The 22,737-nt window shown below is 42.8% G+C and overlaps 1 protein-coding gene across 1 annotated transcript in view; it reads right to left on the reverse strand.

Moving 5' to 3' along the window:
* Positions 1 to 22,737, reverse strand: part of adamts7 (ADAM metallopeptidase with thrombospondin type 1 motif 7) — a 172,360-nt gene that overhangs the window by 61,840 nt on the left and 87,783 nt on the right. The window contains exons 12-16 of the mRNA XM_090223052.1: positions 21,439 to 21,608; positions 16,391 to 16,524; positions 13,363 to 13,483; positions 12,460 to 12,704; positions 2,495 to 2,642 (exon numbers count right to left, since the gene is read on the reverse strand). Of these exons, the coding sequence (XP_090079178.1) occupies positions 2,495 to 2,642; positions 12,460 to 12,704; positions 13,363 to 13,483; positions 16,391 to 16,524; positions 21,439 to 21,608 (818 nt within the window). The remainder of the gene's footprint in view (positions 1 to 2,494; positions 2,643 to 12,459; positions 12,705 to 13,362; positions 13,484 to 16,390; positions 16,525 to 21,438; positions 21,609 to 22,737) is intronic.

Below are 22,737 nucleotides of genomic sequence, written 5' to 3' on the forward strand. Positions count from 1 at the left end.
ACAGCCTTTGATCCCTGAGAGTCATATTCCAGATGAGGGCAACTTGATTAAAAACCGTTTCATCCTTTGCAGAATTTCGGTGAGAGCATATTCAAGTACCTTTTGGTTGACTTTAATGACGAGTTAATAATTAATTCTGTCCTGTTTAATAATTGATTCTGGCCGGCAGGATTTGCGAGCCAGAAGACACTTTATAACTACTGAATAGCAAAGCATTAGAATAAGAATAGTCTCTACATTAAGATTCTTTACTCATCCAAACCATTTGTAATCGATTATCATGTGGTTGCTTTCTGGTTTAACTGAAGAAGGTTTGAGAGCCAAGAGAAATACGCATAGAGGTATACAGGAGCACATCACAGAAAAACATCAAAGACTTTTTGAAAACTTTGACATGATATAAAATGCAATCTGGACAAGCATTACCACCCAATTTTCCTTCCACTATGGAATTATGTGTAATGGCATCACTCCATGACCCTTAAGTCAGTTTAAGTAAGAAAATTCAGGTAATATTATTCAGAAAACATTAATAACATAATGAGGGATTTTCCTGTCGATCCTTGCATATGCTAAAAAATTCAATACAATTTAAAGTTTTAAATATGCGTTCCACCGGGACTAGTTAAAGTAAGAAACTGTCAAAGTATTTCCTGTAAAAGTAGATGGAACAAGATGACTGGATGGTTCAATGAATACAGTAGAATAAAAAAATAAAAAGAGTGGCAGTGATTTCCACGTTCTGTCGAGTGATTGAAGCTCGTTGTTACTGTGTGGATCGAAATTACCCCATTTGAGACTTGCTTCTTTGAGGTAGAAAGACGTTTTTCTCATAGCCTGTGGAAATTCACTGCTACAGTAAGCAATGTAAGGAATTCTCGAATACCTGGTGAAAGCTCTCTTATACAAAAGTATCCTTTTAAACTTCAAACTTACCATTAAGGAAGGCATTGTTGGATTACTCTCAAATCAGAATAATTAGCTGGAAATGTTTTCCTCCGAGTATGACTCTGTTGCATCTTTGAGGGGTTCATGTGGGTTCAATGTTTCCTTCAGAGGGTGATGAGTGAATCATGCTCAACAATAATCAGCCACGAAATTCAACAAGGCCTTGTATTAGAAATACCCTCCACTCAGGGATTCCACGCTGTTGGCATCCTTCACTACCCTCCACTCAGGGATTCCACGCTGTTGGCATCCTTCACTACCCTCCACTCAGGGATTCTATGCTGTTGGCATCCTTCACTACCCTCCACTCAGGGATTCCATGCTGTTGGCATCCTTCACTACCCTCCACTCAGGGATTCCATGCTGTTGGCATTCTTCACTACCCTCCACTCAGGGATTCCATGCTGTTGGCATCCTTCACTACCCTCCACTCAGGGATTCCATGCTGTTGGCATCCTTCACTACCCTCCACTCAGGGATTCCATGCTGTTGGCATCCTTCACTACCCTCCACTCAGGGATTCCATGCTGTTGGCATCCTTCACCACCCTCCACTCAGGGATTCCATACTGTTGGCATCCTTCACTACCCTCCACTCAGGGATTCCATACTGTTGGCATCCTTCACTACCCACTCAGGGATTCCATGCTGTTGGCATCCTTCACTACCCACTCAGGGATTCCATGCTGTTGGCATCCTTCACTACCCTCCACTCAGGGATTCCATGCTGTTGGCATCCTTCACCACCCTCCACTCAGGGATTCCATGCTGTTGGCATCCTTCACCACCCTCCACTCAGGGATTCCATACTGTTGGCATCCTTCACTACCCTCCACTCAGGGATTCCATACTGTTGGCATCCTTCACTACCCTCCACTCAGGGATTCCATACTGTTGGCATCCTTCACTACCCTCCACTCAGGGATTCCATACTGTTGGCATCCTTCACTACCCTCCACTCAGGGATTCCATGCTGTTGGCATCCTTCACTACCCACTCAGGGATTCCATGCTGTTGGCATCCTTCACTACCCACTCAGGGATTCCATGCTGTTAGCATCCTTCATTACCCTCCACTCAGGGATTCCATGCTGTTAGCATCCTTCATTACCCTCCACTCAGGGATTCCATGATGTTGGCATCCTTCATTACCCACTCAGGGATTCCATAGTTTCACCACAACACCCTTTTAATGTTGTTGGTTGTGACTCACGCTAAAATAGTAATGTTCTTGGTTATGACCCAAACTAAAAGAGTAATAAACAACAATTAACCTCCAATATACTTTATAAAGAAATCAAGACCAAAGTTGGATTCACACCTGGGTCTTTAAAAACGTCATTTTAGAAAGTTCAAAGCTAAAAACCGTTGTCCAGGTTTTAATTATCTAGTGAAGTAGTACATTGTAACATGACCCATAAGAGACTAAGCAAAGCCAGTCATGCATGATAACCTGGATGTGTTGTAAATAGTAGGCCAGTAGGATATAATGAACTACATCTCTGGGTAAACATCCATAGTAGCAAACCACCATTATTGGTGTCTTACCTGTCCCGCAGGTGGCACTGCACTCAGTCCATGAGCCATACTTCCAGAAGAAACTGGGGATAGGGATGTCATTGTCTGAGTCCAGAAGAGTCTCTCTATGGATGGTGTACTCATAGCGCACCCCTGGGTTTGTCTCTTGGAAGAGTAGCTGTAGAACACATAGGATCAATCAGAATGAGACAGTCGAGACAGCATGAAAACAGACAGCACAAGACAGACAGCACGAGACGAGACAGATGCCATGAGAGACGAGACAGATACCATGAGAGACGAGACAGATACCATGAGAGACGAGACAGATACCATGAGAGACGAGACAGATACCATGAGAGACGAGACAGACAGACAGCATGAGACAAACAGCATGAGATAGACAAGACAGACAGCATGAGACAGACGAGACAGGCAGCATGAGACAGACGAGACAGACAGCACGAGACAGACAGACAGCATGAGACAGACGAGACAGACAGCATGAGACAGACGACACAGACAGCGTGAGACAGACGAGACAGCATGAGACAGACGAGAGAGCATGAGACAGACGAGACAGACGGCATGAGACAGACGAGACGGCATGAGACAGACGAGACAGCATGAGACAGACGAGACAGCATGAGACAGACGAGACAGCATGAGACAGACAGCATGAGACAGACGAGACAGACGGCATGAGACAGACAGCATGAGACAGATGAGACAGCATGAGACAGACGAGACAGCATGAGACAGCATGAGACAGCATGAGACAGACGAGACAGACGAGACAGATGAGACAGCATGAGACAGCATGAGACAGCATGAGACAGCATGAGACAGACGAGACAGCATGAGACAGCATGAGACAGACGAGACAGCATGAGACAGCATGAGACAGCATGAGACAGACGAGACAGCATGAGACAGCATGAGACAGACGAGACAGCATGAGACAGCATGAGACAGCATGAGACAGACGAGACAGACGAGACAGACGAGACAGCATGAGACAGCATGAGACAGCATGAGACAGACGAGACAGCATGAGACAGCATGAGACAGCATGAGACAGACGAGACAGCATGAGACAGCATGAGACAGCATGAGACAGACGAGACAGACGAGACAGACAAAAGCATAAAACACACAAACTAAAAGTTCAAACAGTCAACAAGTCATTGCTGCTTCGGATCACATATTTCTTGAAGTGAGTGATGTTGAAGGGTTTGTTGTTTGGTGTGTACTGTGTGTGTGTGTACTATGTGTATGTGTCATGCTGTGCAGTGGTATGGGGGGGGGGCATGTGTTTTGGGGAGTGTGTGGAATGTGCTCATGTTAGTGGTTTGAGGTGTGTGTGGCTAATATGTATTTAGGAGATTGGATTGGGTGGTGGATGATCCCACAGGAGGGGGGCATATTCCAGCCAACAGCACAATCACGTACCAATTTCCACTTTAATTTCTGGACCAAGCATCATTGGAAGGCCCTGAGCTGATCTCAGCTATCCAAACAGACAGGATGTAAAGTTAGAACAGGTCAGCTTCGGACAGCACCGGGAGACTGCCAGGGCACAGAGTCTGTTGGCTGTGATACCCAGTGATACGCTGCCTGTACCCTAATCTTGCACAGGCAGTAAGCAATAACTCATGTTGCATACTTCATAGAGCAGGGCTCTCCAACCTTTTCTAGCATGAGAGCTACTTTAAATGAAACATGTCCCAAGCTACACATTCTTTCTAGCTTTCAAGTAGGAACATTCCTCTTTTCTCTCCCCTGCAACTCTTCACTAGGAGAAAGTAGTGCACTATGTTTTCTGTCAATATACCTGGTAAAATAATGGTTAATAAACAACTAATGGGGGCCCTATAAAATCTGCAACCCCCCCATTATGTTTTATAGTTTCCCAGTTAAAGTAAAAAATGTCCTGGTTTTTCACTCTTAAAATTACTTTGATTCATAGAGAAACAACGAAATTGGATGTTCTGAGTTCATGGTTCGGGCCCCTTAATTCCAGTGAAGGGAAATCGTAATGCTACAGCATACAATGACGTTCTAGAAGATTCTGTGCTTCCAACTTTGTGGCAACAGTTTGGGGGAGGCCCTTTCCTGTTTCAGCATGACAATGCCCCAGTGCACAAAGCGAGCTCCATACAGAAATGGTTTGTCAAGATCGGTGTTGAAGAACTTGACTGGCCTGCACAGAGACCTGACCTCAACCCCATCGAACACCTTTGGGTTGAATTGAAATGCCGACTGTGAGCCAGGCCTAATCGCCAAACCTCAGTGCCTGACCTCACTAATGCTTGTGGCATGGAAGCAAGTCCCAACATCTAGTGGAAAGCCTTCCCAGAACAGTGGAGGATGTTGTAGCAGCAAAGGGGGGACCAACTCCATATTAATGCCCATGATTTTGGAAGGAGATTTTCGACGAGAAGGTGTCCACACACTTTTGGTTATGTAGTGTACTTCTGCCAGGTAAGCCTACTATGCAGTTAACATTTAATTGAGAAGGTTTTTGGGAAAGTATTTCTGTCAACCCACAAGATGGTTACCACATCAACTGGCTACACACTGAGTGATAGACCAAAGCACGCACGACACAGACAGACATAATGCTGGAAATTAATTGACAGATACTGTGCTAGGTTTGGCTTTTTAAGACAATAGTGGCTAACCAGGGATGGGATAATGTCAATGTTGCGTTGATTAGATAGTAATGTGACCGTCCTACAAGACAAACTTCAAATGTCACTCACAACAAAGGGAACTAACAAAGAAAATCGCATTGACAACTAAAATAAAACCAAAAGGGGTTCAAAGGAAGTTCAAATCAAATGCTATTGGTCACATACACATGGTTAGCAGATGTTCATGCGAGTGTAGTGAACTGCTTGTGCTTCTAGTTCCGACAGTGCAGTAAGGTCTAACAAGTAATCTCACAATTCCCCAACAACTACCTAATACACACAAATCTAAAGGGATGGGGCCTCCCGGGTGGCGCACTGGTCTAAGGCTGTGGCACTAGAGATTCTAGGTTCAAGTCAAGGCTCTGTCGCAGCCAGCTACGACGCTTTCAGTTTTGCGCGAAAGTCGCCATCCAGCCATGGTTTTTGGTTAGGGTAGGTTTTGATAGTCCCAGTGGGTACAACATCTCCAATGCACTTCCTTATAAACTCACTCACCGAGTCAGCGTATAGATCGATGTCATTCTCTGAGGCTGCCTGGAACATTTCCCAGTCCACGTGATCAAAACAATCTTGAAGCGTGGATTCCGATTGGTCAGACCAGTGTTGAATGGTTCTAGTCAAGGGTACATCCTGTTTGAGTTTCTACCTATAGGACGGTAGAAGCAAAATGGAGTCGTGGTCGGATTTGCCGAAGGGGGAGCGGGGGAGGGCCTTGTATGCATAGCAGAAGTCAGAGTAGCAATGGTTCAGTGTATTGCCCGTGCGGGTGCTGCAATCAATATGCTGATAGAATTTAGGTAGCCCTTAGGTTCTGAAAGACACCCATGTTTGTGCCCACTAAAAAATGGCAAAGCCACTAGTAAGGGGTTAAGGCTATCGACTCTGTCAATCACCACATTCTTATCGGCAGACTCGACAGCCTTGGTTTCTCAAATGACTGCCACGCCTGGTTCACCAACTACTTCTCAGACAGAGTTCAGTGTGTCAAATCGGAGGGCCTGTTGTCCGGACCTCAGGCATTCTCTATGGGGGTGCAACAGGGTTAAATTCTCGAGCCGACTCTTTTCTCTCTATACATCAATGATGTTGCTCTTGCTGCTGATGATTCTCTGATCCACCTCTACGCAGACGACACCATTCTGTATACTTCTGGCCCTTCTTTGGACACTGTGTTAACTCACCTGACGAGCTTCAATGCCATACAACTCTCCTTCCGTGGCCTCCAACTGCTCTTAAATGCAAGTAAAACTAAATGCATGCTCTTCAACCGATTGCTGCCCGCACCTGCCCTAAAGTCCAGCATCACTACTCTGGATGGTTCTGACCTGGAATATGTGGACAACTCCAAATATCTAGGTGACTGGTTAGACTGTAAACTCTCCTTCCAGACTCACATTAAGCATCTCCAATCCAAAATTAAATCTAGTATCGGCTTCCTATTTCACAAAAGAAAGCATCCTTCACTCATGATGCCAAAAATACCCTCATAAAACTGACTATCCTACCGATCCTTGACTTCGGCGATGTCATTTACAAAATAGCCTCCAACACTCTACACAGCAAATTGGATGCAGTCTATCACAGTACCATCCAAAGCCCCATATACTACCCACCACTGCGACCTGTATGCTCTCGTTGGCTGGCCCTTGCTTCATATTCGTCACCAAACCCACTGGCTCCAGGTCATCTATAAGTCTTTGCTAGGTAAAGCCCCGCCTTATCTCAGCTCACTGGTCAACATAGCAGCACCCACCCGTAGCACGCGCTCCAGCAGGTATATTTCACTGGTCATCCCCAAAGCAAATTCCTCATTTGGCAGCCTTTCCTTCCAGTTCTTTGCTGCCAATGACTGAAACGAATTGCAAAAATCACTGAAGCTGGAGACTCACATCTCCCTCACTAACTTTAAGCACCAGCTGTCAGAGCACCTTACAGATTATTGTAACTGTAAATAGCCCTTCCAACTACCTCATCCCCATATTGTTCTTCTTTTTTTTCTTCTTTGCACCCCAGTATCTCTACTTGCACATTTATCTTCTGCATCTATCACTCCAGTGTTTAATTGCTAAATTGTAATTACTTCGCCACTACTTATTGCTTTTCCTCAATAATCTTACCTCATTTGCACACAGTGTATATATACTTTTCTATTGTGTTATTGACTGTACGTTTGTTTATTCCATGTGTAACTCTGTGTTGTTGTTTGTGTCGCACTGCTTTGCCTTATCTTGGCCAGGTCACAGTTGTAAATGAGAACTTGTTCTTAACTGGCCTACCTGGTTAAATAAAGGTGAAATAAAAACAACAACAAAAAAGAATTACCTTCACTGCCATGCAGAATAGTGATTGAATAGTCAATAATGAAAAAAGACAACCATGTGGATGCCCACTGAAAGTTGGCAAAGCCACTAGTAAGCAGTGGTGGAAAAAATACCCAATTGTCATACTTGAGTAAAAGTAAAGATACCTTAATAGAAAGTTACTCAAGTAAAAGTGAAAGTCATCCAGTAAAATACTACTTGAGTAAAAGTCTAAAAGTATTTGGTTTTAAACATACTTAAGTATTAAAAGTAAATATAATTGCTAAAATGTATTTAAGTATCAAAAGTAAACGTACAAGTATAAATCATTTAAAATGTCTTATATACAGCAAACCAGACGGCACAATTGTCTTGTCCTGTCCTGCTAAGCATTCAAAATGTAACAAATACTTTTGGTGGTCAGGGAAAATGTATGGAGTAAAAAGGTACATCATTTTCTTAAGGAATGTAGGAAGGTAGTGTAAAAGATGTCAAAAATATACAGATACTGAAAAAAAACCTACTTAAGTAGTACTTTCAAGTATTTTTACTTAAGTACTTTACACCATTGCTAGTAAAGGGTTCTGAAAGGCACCCATGTGGGTGACCACTGAAAGTTGGCAACGCCACTAGTAAACTGTTCTAAAAGACACCCACCATGGACGGCCCACTAGGTTTTCCCTCAGACTAAAATACACCCACCATGGACGGCCCACTAGGTTAACCACATCTCTCAAGCTTCACTGGAGCGCTGGGCCGGCCTCTTTTAAATATCACCTGGGCTTGCACAGGTGAAACACCTTCCGACTAACAAGATGGACAAACCAGCACAGGTGTAACACATACTTACCAACAAGGTGACCCCAATCAGGGGGTTCCCAAGTGCTAAATATAAATGGAAAAACCAAAACCTGTAACAGTACAGTAGCTGGATGTGAAAACTGCATGTACTTTCAGAATTGTTCGGCAAGCTGCTCATAGGTGGGCTGCGAGCTACTGGTAGCTTACCATCAACCTGTTGGAGACCCCTGCCATAGAGAAGGGCTCCTGGTAACTAATCTATAAGCCTTTGTTTAACATTACAAATAGGTGATCAATTACACAATGTTGAACATTGGGCTCTCTGGGAAGACATTCGAGTACAATGTGAAATACAATAGAGAATGAGTACAAGAAATTGCTATTTTTGTGGAAAAAGAACAACAATATCTTTGCTAATTTCACTGTCACTGTCGTGTTAGTAGCTGGAACAAGTATATTTGTTTTCAGGCCAGATGAAAGCCCAAATTCTGGCCTCCACTTTCACAGATGCCTCGTGTCTGATTGGATCATTCAAATCTACTAAAAGCATTGACAACCGCAGCATTAAAAAGAATAGCCGACAGCATTACGTTGCAGTGTATGAATGATGTTACCATGGTAACTCCGCAGCACTCTGTATGCTGTAACTCTCTACACGTTGATCTCCAGAGTCTAGATTTGAGTTTAGGTTGTGAAATCTGTTATTGGATCACGGTGAAATAACTAAGTGGACTTCAGGAATCATATTGGAATGGAGCAAACCTGACAAAGTCAAAGCACAAAGTGTTACGTCTGACTATCAAGTCATGTCACAGTGAGTTTGACCATTTTATACAGTGTTAGAAGTGAAACACTGGCCGTGATATCTCTTCCACGTGGGATAAATAATTACATGACGCAGACTAAACAGAATTTGAGACAGTGGCTGTCAAGATATGCGCTTGCCTATGACAAATGATTTTGCCAAAGAACTGTCATTTGTCATTCACAGTGACAGCACAGAACAAAACGTTGTGGCTCCACACAATTCATCTTTGTTTTTACTGTCAATGTATTGCTGCTGATTCAAATCATTGTTATTAGAATCAGCTCTAGTCAGACGATTGAAGATCACTTCAGGCAAACTGGGAAACAAGCAAGCAATATTTGATTGAACAATATAAATCTTCTTTCGCTTTTTGCCCAAAACTGACATCAAAGCGGGTTCTCATGGGACTAACTGATACACTGACAATTCTGAATAAAGCCCACTGATATAACACATGATTCCGTAAGCAGTTACTAAGGCATATGCTATCACCAAGCCAAAAGGAATACTCAATTAGTCATGAATAATTGTGATAAGTTGCATGTATTCGAATATAATCACAGCCACATTTTCAATCCAGTACATTGTCTTTCACCATCAAAAGGTCATGGATAATATTTTGGTGGGTACTTGGCGTATGGACTACGTTTGTGAAGCTAATTAATTTGTCTTCCATCTTATGCTAGTACAGAAAGTAGATCCACATCTAGTTAATGGGTTGTCAGCAGAAACAGAGGAGCAAAGTAAATGAATAAAGCTCAGACAAGCAAGACTGGCAGAAAGTGGAGTGTAATATTATTATCTTATCCGATTTTAAAGAGTCTGTTTACACTTGGCTGTGATTATCGCTCAACATTTTAGGAACATCCTTGTCTAAGTGAAATGCAAATGTGTTTTCTCTGTACAACGTGTTGCCAAGGTTTATAAAAAATATTTTTCCAGTTGCCCCCCAAACCCCATGGTAAATGTGTCCAATCTACCAGACACCTTACCTCCCTAGTGATATCTGAAACATGACAGTCTGAGTGCCACTTCGAGTCAGACACACGGGGTAAAGTGGTCAAATGGGACATATAAAGCCCATCCACGCCAGACCCTCCATCACCATCTCCAACATGAGGCCCTGGAGACAAACACCTGAAGAACGCTATGGAATCCAATTCCACAGGGAACGCTCCTCATCTCCAATATCTATCAACGCTCAGCAAACACCATGGTTACGTGTTTGCCCTTTGAACACTCTTTTTGACACATCCTTCGCCCTTCCCTCAAGTCATTGACTTTTCTGTGTGTCAATGGAAGCTTGTTACAATGAACTGTAGGGTCCATTTGAGAGGACTTAACAACCGAGCTGCCACTTCCCTGATCCTGTGTTTGGACAGGCTGACACACTTAGGTGATGAATGAGCTTTGTGCAAGACGGGTAAACAGTGTGAGCAGACACAGTTGACACTAATGGAAAGGTAAAGCTGGGATCTGGGGAGTCGGCTCAACAGTTGTTCTCTCCACAGGGTTTTACTTGGACAAGGTGCAAATATTTATTTTGAAAGGTATTTGTCTCTGAAAGGCATTCCAAAACGGTTCCTCTGGAGACGGAGATAGGAACATTGAATTTTGAGTGGCACATGTCCCAAAACAAAAGCATTTTGGCTGAGATTGTCACGGGGCCTTGTGACAGGCTAAATGATTTGGAAATCATCTGTTTCCATTGTGTCCTCACAGTGAGATAGAGACGCAAGGGAATTTTATCGCTAAATGTAAAAAAATAACATGGTAGATTGTGAAGTTGTTTCAGTGCTGCGCTGCGTGTTACCGTCATACAGTTATGTACACATGATCAATCATTTCTCACTTGTTGATTATAGGTTTCCACTTACTGCAGAACATAACACAACTACAAGTCATCACACATGGTGCACTTACCTCACACAGGTGGTCTCATTAGAGTTCATAACAAAAACATTGAACCATCAGTGAGAAACCACCACACAAACACTAATTTGGTGTGAGGGAGAGAAAGTTTAGCATCAACTCATGAGAGAGGGAAAAAGAGAGAGAGAGAGAGACAGAGAGAGGATGAAAGAAAGTTAAGCATCAACTCATGAGCGAGAGAGAGAGAGAGAGAGAGAGAGGCTATTAGTAGACTCCAGCAGTGCCAGTGAGAGAAGAGGTCAACATGACATCAGTGCCAGTACTCATCTCCCTGTCCACTGTCTGTGGTCCAACAGACAGACAGAAGCTGTCCCCCTACCACCCCTACCCTGGTGGGCACCATGCCAGGCTAGGGGGGCTTCAGATCCCCACAGTGGGACAAAGCCCTTTATCTGCCCCCTGGTACAGCCTCCACCACCTGGCCTGGTGTGGGCGTTTCCCGGTAGAAAACTGATTGTCTAGCCCATCCTCCTCTAGGCCGCTGATTGGCTAGCTCATCCTCCTCAGGGAGATGACAACGTGTTCTATGAGAAAATAGCCAGCGTTTTTGAAACCGTCGGTTTGAGATGGGTTTTTTTAAGTGCATTTTTTCTCCAATTTATGCTTCTGCCAGAAATAAGAGTACAGGACGAGTCAACAACATTATGTAGATATGAGTTAACAGATAGGAGTTAAAAGTGAGACTTTCACTGGGCAGTCAGCTACATTAAAGTCTAAAAACAGGCATTGAGATCGTTGCTCAGTTGTTGTGATGCCTTTGTACGGGTGTAGCTGTGGATGAATTTACTGTACATGGGGGGAATTTGTAATGACAGGCAGGATAGAATACGGCACCACCATTCGAAACTAAATGGCTTCGACCAAAAAACCCTTCTCTTTTGTAGCCATAACACAAAGGAATTCTCGCTGGATGAGAATTGTACAGATTCAAAGTGGATTCTCTCAAGGTCAACAACAAACAATTCTTGGAAACTGTACCCTTCGTTTTGCACAGGTTGGCACAGCAGGGTTAAAGTCTTTGAAATAACACAGCCTTTGAAATAAGAGACATTTATTTAATTACTGTAGCTCTGTGTAAACATCTACACTGCCTGAACAACCAAACCCTGTTTGGGAATAATTACTTATAATCAAAAGCGAACATCATCTTAGATCTCCATGAAACTAGAACCATAGAGCCGATCATGCAAAATAGAGTTTAATTGAAAAGAGATGTCCCGGTTTGATTAAAGTTGAACAAAACAAAATAAATGTGTGTAAGTGAACATTTTGTCTGTTTACGTGTGGTTTTTCCCGGATAACATCTCTCAAGTGGAAGGTATTTTAGATAAACAAACCATGCAATGCTTGTTAAACGACAGTTCGGAGTATTTGGCACATGCTGTGTGTGTGGTTCGGAGTATTTGGCACATGCTGTGTGTGTGTGTGTGTTTGTGATGCACGAGTATGTGATCCTACCTGTATCCACACTGGCTCTAGGGTTGGTCCAGGGGAGGTCAAGTTCTCCAGTTGTCCTGTCCTCTCATAGGTGAACACCGTCCCTGCTGCCTTGTATTCCCCATTCCATTGGATAGTCCAACCGCCGTTCAGGAAGTACTTTCCGGGGTCGTCACTCCGGAGAGCCAAGAAATTCCCAGCCTCAGCCACCTCCTCGATACGAATTTCCCGAGCCCCCTCTGGAATCAGCCCAATGTCCACATACCCTGGGAGACAGACAGGGGGGTCCAGAGGGGCTGTTCAACTTCCAACTCTACTACCCTCGGTACACTTTACTTTTCTCCTTTTCAATTTGACCTAGTTTATTGTCTTTTAATCCACCCAGCTTGATACCTTCTTAATACCTCCACAAAAAGGGACTGATGTCAGACTTGTGCTTTGAAGTCTATGGAAATATAATACTATACCACCAAACACTTGGTTGATTATGAGACAGAAACTTGAGATGCAGTACATGACCTAGTTCACATTCAAACTGACAGCTCAAACCAAGCTACAGGACGCTGACAACAATACCCAGTGTACAGTACACTGTCTATCACTTTAAAAACCTGTTCCAGGGTCAGTCTGGTTTTTTATCTCATAATGGTTAAGGTTCCGATTGAGGTGAGGAGAGCTGATCCTATATCAGTAGACGTTCTCCAGAGATTCTTTTTTTTAATACTTTCACTGTTGAAAAGGTGGTATCTCAAGTATAAATACAGTAAAGTACACACCAAAGGGTAAAATGTGCCATGTCACGACATACAGAACCTTGACCACCTATTGGGATGTGCCTTTTGTTAAGTAAATCAGGAGTTAAATGAGGTGAAAAAGGAGACTGGAGGGCCACTTTAAGTGCAGAGAGTAGCATGAGTGTCATACCAAGCCCTTCGCTCTCCTCAAAGGTCTTCTTCACAGTCTCACAAGTAGACCCGTTGCCATGGCAAACCCCACAGCGATCCTCCACCGCGTTGGAGTCAATCTCATAGTCACACCCCACATTCTGAAAAGATCAAAACAAAGCAAGAACCTGCCGTTTCATACTACACAACGATTGAACTGACAGCAGAGAAGAATGACAGGCCTTCAGCAGAGAATAAAGGATAACCTAAAATGGATGCCACGCATTACAGTGTAGGGTGTCCATTTTAGGACATCAGTACGTCTTTGGGTTCCATCTTTAGGGTTCACCGGAATCATATGAAGATAATTTGAGGACAAAATAATGTACTCGCCCTGAAACAAAAGTATCCATCAATACGTCCATTTTGCAGCAAAACATTCACAATTGGTATTTTTTTCTAAAATAATCATAGTGAATACTATAATAATGTATAATAATATAATCACTATAATAATGTTGTGAAAATAATGTGTACAAAATGAAAATGTATCAAAGAAACTTTCTATATTCAAATTCACAGTTCTGCTAGATAATCATCTCCCCATTTAGTCTGTAGTCACTGAGATATTGAAAAACGAGTTGTCTGAGGTGATGCAGAAAATTAACAACAAACAAAGAAAAAAATGCTAAGGAAGCAATAAGCACAAGGCAGGACAATCTCCTGTAGTGTGATAGGACTCTGGAACTAGCATTTGATAACTGGGGTTACCACAACCACATTGTGTCCCCACTACATCTAGTAACCATATTATCCATCCACTATACCTGTGTTGTTTGGAAAGAATATGGACAAAATGAAAACTTATCAGAGAAACGTTCTATATTCAAATTCTCAGTTGGATCCTAACATCAATATTTGACTGGCTTATAAACAGACTAAATATTTAACTGCTTTCAGCCAAAACCAATTAAACAAAGCCAGCATTTAAAAAGAACGTCTCAACTGGGGTTACCACAACAAAATGTGATCCTCGCCTCATGAAGTCATCCAAATTCGTTAGCTCGTCCAATCAGAGCTTAGAGCACAGTCTGAAAGTTTGGATGAAGATATCGGACAAGAGTGAGACTATGTTGGGAGATAATGACTTTATCCATCAATACGTCAACCATGCAAGTAAAATATTAACGTGTCTTTCCCCAAAAAATAAACATAGTATGTACTATAATTACGTTGTGTGAAAAAAATGGAGATCATGAAAAATGAGTGTTGTCTGAGGTGATGCAGAAAACTAATGTCACCTGTCTGACACGCAAATATGAAAAGTGAGGGAAACTTTTGAGCACAAGGCTCTACAATCTCCTGTAGAGGGACAGGACTCAGGAATGAGCATTTGTCATCAGAGAAATAGTTCACCTTAAAAACAATGTTTGACAAACATTTCCATAGCTCCAACGTGATCTATGTGTAATTTGTTGTGTATCATAGGAGGTTAGTGGTACCTTAATTGGGGAGGACAGGCTCGTGGTAATGGCTGGAGCGGAATTGGTGGAATGGTATCAAATACACCAAACGCATGGTTTCCATGGTTTCCATGTGTTTGATGCCATTCCATTTGCTCCGTTCCAGACGTTATTATGAGCCGTCCTCCCCTCAGCAGCCTCCACTGTGTATACTGTGGAACATAAGAGGTTCCAATAGCTCAGGGGTACCAAACTCATTCCATGGAGGACCTAGTGTCTGTGGGTTTTTGGTTTTTCCTTTCAATTAGGAACTAGACAAACAGCTGAGGGGAGTTCTTTACTAATCAGTGACCTTAATTCATCAATAAAGTACAAGGGAGGAGCGAAAACCCACAGATACTCGGCCCTCTGTGGAATGAGTTTGACGAATGTGCAATTGCTCATTGTTTCAGTAGCTTCGGTGAAACTGAGCCCTGCTGATTTATCCTGATGCATATAGCCTAGCCAGATCTATACAACAGATGGTGTGGACGGAGCTAAACTTCAGATGACTTTGTGCCGTATGAAAACATCTGACAAACTTTGTTTCAGTGTGAACTATCCCTCTGCAGTGATGATTCACAAATGAAACTATCCTTTTAACTTGAGTTGATCCTTCCCTTTAACCTCAGTTGCATTGTGCACTCTAAATCCCTCATCTTCCAGTCCTTAGATAATGAGCACGTTCCTCTGCTCAGGTGTTGCTGATGCATGCCAGGTCTTACGATACCTTGATAGGTATTTTACGTATCAGTTAACCACGTCACATGTTAAAGCAATCTGGTGTCCAACGGCACAGTCGATGACATGGCACGCAATCATTGGTTGATGTACGCAAGGTCTAAGCAGGGGAACATGACCCATGTCTTGGACATGAGTGGAAACTATGGAAACCAAAGACCAGGGTCACAATGTTGGTCTTGTTTGAAGATGTAAATGAAACAAGATAAAAGGCTAAAAACATAGATTCTAACATTAATATTTGACTGGCTTATAAACAGTCTAAATATTTAACTGCTTTCAGCCAAAACCAATTAAACAAAGCCAGCTTTTAAACAGAATGGCTCAACTGGGGTCAACTGGGGTCATGACAACAAAATGTGTCCCCACTACAGTACATCAATTCACCAAATGATGCATCTCGGGTAGTGTATCATTATTTTCTTGGTCCAATCAGACCTTAGAGCACAGTCTGACATTTTGGGATGAAGATATTGGACAACAGTGAGACTGTACTGTGCGAGATAATGACTTACTCGAACAGCACACTCATTTTCATACAGAATGTAAAGCGTTCGAAATCATTCTGCCGAGAAAACAAGCAGCAGCCCGACTAAACAAAGTGCATATCAAATGACATCCCTAAAGCACAATGTTGAGACCAGGAGAAGTACGTCAACAAGGGGAGCTTAACAAATGAAGTTAACTCAGCTTAGACTTTAGGAGGGAATGACAATTTGAGTAGAGAATGAGAGAGAGTGAGAGAGAGAGAGCAAGGAGCGAGAGGCATGAGGGAGTGAGAGAGACAGCGAGAAGAGAGATTTCTGGGGACAAGGTTGCCGCTACCTTGCAGATGCCGTTAACACACATGTCTCGGCTCAAGCTGCCCTCATAGCACTGGGTCCCGTCAATGACCGCGTCCAGCATCTTCTCTGAGAAGTACTCGTTCAGAGGGCGGCAGTGCAGCTCGCAGGGGTTCACTGGCAAACACAAACAGGTTAGGTGTCATCTTACTTTAGCGACAAGGTATCACTTTGCTTTAGGCCTGTATCTGGCATTAAGACAACCAAAGCTGTCCTAAGCATGACCATAACATGACCAAGCAGCATTATGTCATTTGTTACCGTATGTAATCAGTTGGGTAACGGTTAGCTTGTCAGTTGGGTAACGGTTAGCTTGTCAGTTGGGTAACGGTTAGCTTGTCAGTTGGGTAACAGTTAGCTTGTCAGTTGGGTAACGGTTAGCTTGTCAGTTGGGTAACGGTTAGCCTGTCAGTTGGGTAACAGTTAGCTTGTCAGTTGGGTAACAGTTAGCTTGTCAGTTGGGTAACAGTTAGCTTGTCAGTTGGGTAACAGTTAGCTTGTCAGTTGCGTAACAGTTAGCTTGTCAGTTGGGTAACGGTTAGCCTGTCAGTTGGGTAACGGTTAGCCTGTCAGTTGGGTAAAGGTTAGCTTGTCAGGTGGGTAGCAGTTAGCTTGTCAGGTGGGTAACAGTTAGATTGTCAGTTGGGTAACAGTTAGCTTGTCAGTTGGGTAACAGTTAGCTTGTCAGTTGGGTAACAGTTAGCTTGTCAGTTGGGTAACAGTTAGCTTGTCAGTTGGGTAACAGTTAGCTTGTCAGTTGGGTAATAGTTAGCGTTACAGCCTTATTCTATAATTGATTGATTTTTCCCCACAGGTAATTCCACTGTACCTTTTTTAACAATTTTAGGAACCTTCTTAAATCTCACAGATATAGGACAGGTACTTCAAAAAATCCTGTAACCATTAACTCAGTAACCTGGGGCACCACAGGAAAAGTTTGTTTAATGAGTTACTGCTACCGAAATCACTCAAAGATGATCAGATTATCGATTTCATAGGAGTCACTAACTCACTCATTCTGAACATCACATAATTCGTAAATCTGCACAAACCCGGGTTTCACTAAATCATTCCATATCACACAAATTGAGTTGATTACTTATTTACTAACAAGCTAAATGATAACATAAGATACACATACACAAACAGTCTAGGTTATTGGTTAGAAATTAATACAATGGCAACAGGTCCCTAGCAGACCAACACAATATGACACGTGTTACACAAGATGGAGATTTAAAGAAAAAGAGAGAGAGAGAAAGTGCATAAGATAAAAGCACACTTGGATACATTTGTAAACTATGCTTAGTTTAACCCTGACACCTTGCCCCGAATTGCCGCTCTCATGGGTCAGAATTATAATGCATGTTTTTACGTGTTGAAGGTCTCCGTTGGGTATCTCTTCGTGGGCCGAGTTCCGCTTAGTGGGATAGGTTTGGCCGACGCCCTGATCTTTCGATGGCCGCGTCTCCTTCGTTATCAGGTGTAAGTCTCTGATTGTCCACACGATGTCACAATGCCCTTTCTTTTGGTTGTCTGTTTCTTTGCACTCGTTCTGTGAGAGTGGTCTTCTTAGGAGGCTAATCAGCCATGTCGACGCTCCCAGCTTGGGTCAGAGGGTAGAAAGAGGCGTCCCCGTCTTTATGACACGCTCTCTAGGTTCCTTGGGGCGTAGAAAGCCCCGTCTTTATGACACGCTCTCTAGGTTCCTTGGGGCGTAGAAAGCCCCGTCTTTATGACACGCTCTCTAGGTTCCTTGGGGCGTAGAAAGCCCCGTCTTTATGACACGCTCTCTAGGTTCCTTGGGGCGTAGCTAGTTACAAGGCAAGGTATTAGAACTTACTACGATCTGTAACGGTCTTCTTCCTCCTCTGACGAGGAGTAGTAGGAAGGATCGGAGGACCAATGCGCAGCGTGGTAAGTGTTCATGATACTTTTAATAGAACACAGAAAAATACTAAATAACAACGTGAAATAACAAAAAACGAAACATTTCCTTGTGGTACCCCACACAGGTGGGAAAGGTGGGAAAAGGCTACCTAAGTATGATTCTCAATCAGAGACGACTAACGATACCTGCCTCTGATTGAGAACCATACCAGGCGAAACACAAAAACACCACATAGAAAAAGGAACATAGACAACACACCCAACTCACGCCCTGACCATACTAAAACAAAGACATAACAAAAGAACTAAGGTCAGAACGTGACACGATCTCGTTTAGACAACTAGAATAACAGTTCATCGTTACAAAAACATTCTCTTTGATGTGGATATTTTCTACACAACGCACAGTACGTAAACATGCATATATAATGACAACTCTGAAAGTTAATGTTTTTGTTATAGTCACAAAATCAACATTAATTCTCATATTCCATCTATCATTGTCACCACCATTTTGGCTGATGAAATATAATGTCCCAAAGTCCATTTATTTCATGTTACAGTTCTGAGGTAGATTCTCCATAAGGCCCACACAGACATTCCAGTCCCAAACATTACATGAAAAAGGATTAGTCTGCTGCCTTAAGATTTACAATGGGTGTGAGGTATCATAACCCCCCCCCCCCCCCCTCCCATCAATCCCTCTATACCTCCCCCTCTGCGGGAGACAGAGATATCCCTGTAGAACCATGATCCACTGTAACCTGATCCTCACAGGATCCCTTCTATAACATTATATACAGGTATTCAGACCCTTTACTCAGTACTATATTGAAGCACCTTTGGCAGCGATTAGAACATCAAGTCTTCTTCGGTATGACGCTACAAGCTTGGCTTGGGGAGTTTCTTCCATTCTTCTCTGCAGATCCTCTTAAGCTCTGTCAGGTTGGATGGGGGAATGTTGCTGCACAGCTATTTCCAGGTCTCTCCAGAGATGTTTGATCTGGTTCAAGACCGGGCTCTTGCTGGGTCACTCAAGGACATTCAGAGACTTGTTCCAAAGCCACTCATGCGTTGTCTTGGCTGTGTGCTTAGGGTCATTGTCCTGCTGGAAAGTGAACCTTCGTCCCAGTCTGAGGTCCTGAGCGTTCTGGAGCAGGTTTTCATCAAGGATTTCTCTGTACTTTTCTCTGTTCATCTTTGCCTCGATTCCAACTAGTCTCCCAGTCCTTGCCACTGAAAAACATCCTCACAGCATGATGCTGCCACCACCATGCTTCACCGTAGGGATGGTGCCAGGTTTCCAGATGTGATGTTTGGCATTCAGGCCAAAGAGTTCAATATTGGTTTCATCAGACCAGATAATCTTGTTTCTCATGGTAAGAGTCTAAGTGCCTTTTGGCAAACTCCAAGCGGGCTGTCATGTGTCTTTTACTGAGGAGTGGCTTCCGTCTGGCTACTCTACCATAAAGGTCTGATTGATGAAGTACTGCAGAGATGGTTGTCCTTCTGGAAGGTTCTTCCATCTCCACAGAGGAACTCTAGAGCGCTGTCAGAGTGACCATCCCTGACCAAGGTCCTTCTCCCCCGATTGCTCAGTTTGGCCAGGCAGCCAGACACTAGGAAGAGTCTTGGTGGTTCCAAACTTCTTCCATTTAAGAATGATGGAGGCCACTGTGTTCTTGAGGAACTTCAATGCGGCAGAAATGTTTTGGTACCCTTCCCCAGACCTGTGCCTCAACATAATCGTGTCTTGAAGGTCTACGGACAATTCCTTCGACCTCATGGCTTGGTTTTTGCTCTGACCTGCACTGTCAAATGTGGGACCTTATATAGACAGGTGTGTGCCTTTCCAAATCATGTCCAATCACTTGAATTTACCACAGGTGGACTCCAATCAAGTTGTAGAAACATCTCAAGGATGATCAATGGAAACAGGATGCACCTGAGCTCAGTTTCCAGTCTCACAGCAAAGGGTCTGAATACTTATGTAAATAAGGTATCTGTTTTTTATTTTTAATAAATTAGTAAAAATGTCTACAAAACCTGTTTTCGCTTTGTCATTACGTGTAGATTGCTGAGAAAAAAAACAATATTTAATCAGTTTTAGAATAAGGCTGTAATGTAACAAATTGTGGAAAAGTCAAGGGGTCTGAATACTTTCCGAAGGCACTGTAGGGTTCAAGTATTATTCTTGTTTACATATTCGGTCCTGTATTTAACACATCCACTGTCAGAGCAATACCACTCTGCAGATTACTGACACTGCACAGACCCGTGTAACCTTAACTCAGGCTTAACGTTATCGTCACCCCCACGTTCATTTAGCCAGGGCTAATCTGGTCGGTGTCCCGTGTCTCAACATTCTTCAGGCTGATAACATAGTAAATTACAAGCTGGGAACACAAAGAGCTGCTGTGCGATACTGTATATAATGTTATAGAAGGGTTTCCAATGAGAACATTTCTATTTCGACAAGGAATCATGGTTTTCCAACCTCGTCTATTCACGGTAGTAAACTGAGAAATGTTAACATTGCATACTTTAAGCCGTTTTCTCTTTCTATTCTGATAAACACAGCACACACTGTACAGTTAAATATTACTAAGTGCTGTTGTAAAAGTATGCCTTATTACTTCAAACAATGCTTTGAGTTTGGCATGCTAAACAATAGTTGGTTTGCACACTTTTCATAGTTCCAGGTGAATAGATATTTTTTTTTATTCATACCAGAATGAGACACAATGTCTGTCTTGCTCCACATGTGTTTGTGCTCTACAATGGATCTCAAACCAACATTTCAGTCAATAGACAGACTATCATCATAGCTATAATGGAATTTGGAATGCAAATTGAATTTCTTCACAATGGGGTTTGGAAGGCAACAAATACACAACTCACATCACCTGCTTTATTGACATGAAATGGCTACAGGCCTTTGCTCAGATGTCGAACAATGAACGGTTTAGAAAAATGTTTATGAAGTGACCGTGTATTTTCCTCTTGTTTGCACTGTCGCTCTAAAGTTGACAAAACATACAGGCTAAAATGGAACATCTGGAAATGTATTCTGTGTTATTTAGTTACTTTGGGGTGTAAGAGTTTATGTTACAGTATCTAGCTAGAACAAGGCACACTCACCTCTGTTGTTGACCTGCACCCATTTGTAGAACTTGCCCTTGTAAAGCATGGTGTTAAAGTGACTGCACTGGATGAGTCTGAAGGAGGGCTGGTTGGGGGGGCAACGGGTGCTGTTACAGATCTTGTAGCGCCTTCGCTCCCCCACGCAGTACTTCCCTCCGTACTTGGGACTGGAGGAGAGGAGAGAGTAGAGCAGAGTGTCATCCTGTTAGTGGACAGGCATGTCTTTAAATGGATGATAATAGTATTTTCAGGCGGCTGTAAGGCATGTGATAACCGGGGGGGGGGGGGGTGGCGGCTCAACACGGGTGACTCACATTGACATAGATACAGTATATTTTACAAGCCTGGCCATCCCACCAAAACAGGCTGACATTTCAGGAAGTCTTTTCAAACAGATCTTACACTAAAAGGGCATTATCATCATTTTCATAATTTAAAAGCATTATTCCAACTCAGCGTGGAATTACATATAAAATCACAGGGAAATCTAGTTTTTGACTGCACTGGGCCTTTAAGTAAATCAGGTGATAAATGAGGTGAAAATGAGACTACAGCGCCAACTTAAATGACAGATTCTATGTCATTCGATGGTTGTAATGTTATTTTGTGAACATAATGTGCATTTCATGTTCATTGGTCATTGAAAATAAAGGGATGACATAAGTGATGATGCGGTGAAGTCCTTAACAACACAACCAATGATAACTGCAATCAGAGACACTCCTCTTATGAATGCTAATACTTTTGAAGCGGTCCTCAAGTGAGTTCTCTCCTCTATTGTAAGGCATTGTAATGGAAATTGAACCATTATCTTGTCCTGCTAATCAAGCATTCAAAATGTAACCAGTACTTGGTTGTCATGGAGAATGTATGGAGTAAAAAGTACAATTTTCTTCAGGAATGTAGTGAAGTAAAAGTTGTCAAAAATATAAATAGTAAAGTAAGGTACAGATACTCAAAAAAACTATTTCAGCAGTACTTTAAATTATTTTTACTTAAGTACTTTACACCACTGCCCAATGCCAGTCCTCCAGTAGCCCCAACAGCACAGTGCTGCCTTTTCTGCCACTTCTCTCTCTTCCGTGTCGGGAAACTATGAACTCCTAACACAATCCTATTGGATCCATCAATCAAAATGTCCGCCAGTGCTACTCTTTGCCTCGTCTCTGGTGGTTCCCGTTGAGCACAGAAACAGGTGGCAGTTCAGCCTGACTGGGCCCCTGACTGGGTCCTAAATGTTCTTAGATACACATTTCATCATAAACTGGGCGCACGTGAAAATCGATGCCAGCGTTT

This window comes from Oncorhynchus mykiss, chromosome 26 (assembly GCF_057628025.1).
Source record: "Oncorhynchus mykiss isolate SJ-2025 chromosome 26, ASM5762802v1, whole genome shotgun sequence".
Classification (NCBI taxonomy): Eukaryota; Metazoa; Chordata; class Actinopteri; order Salmoniformes; family Salmonidae; genus Oncorhynchus; species Oncorhynchus mykiss.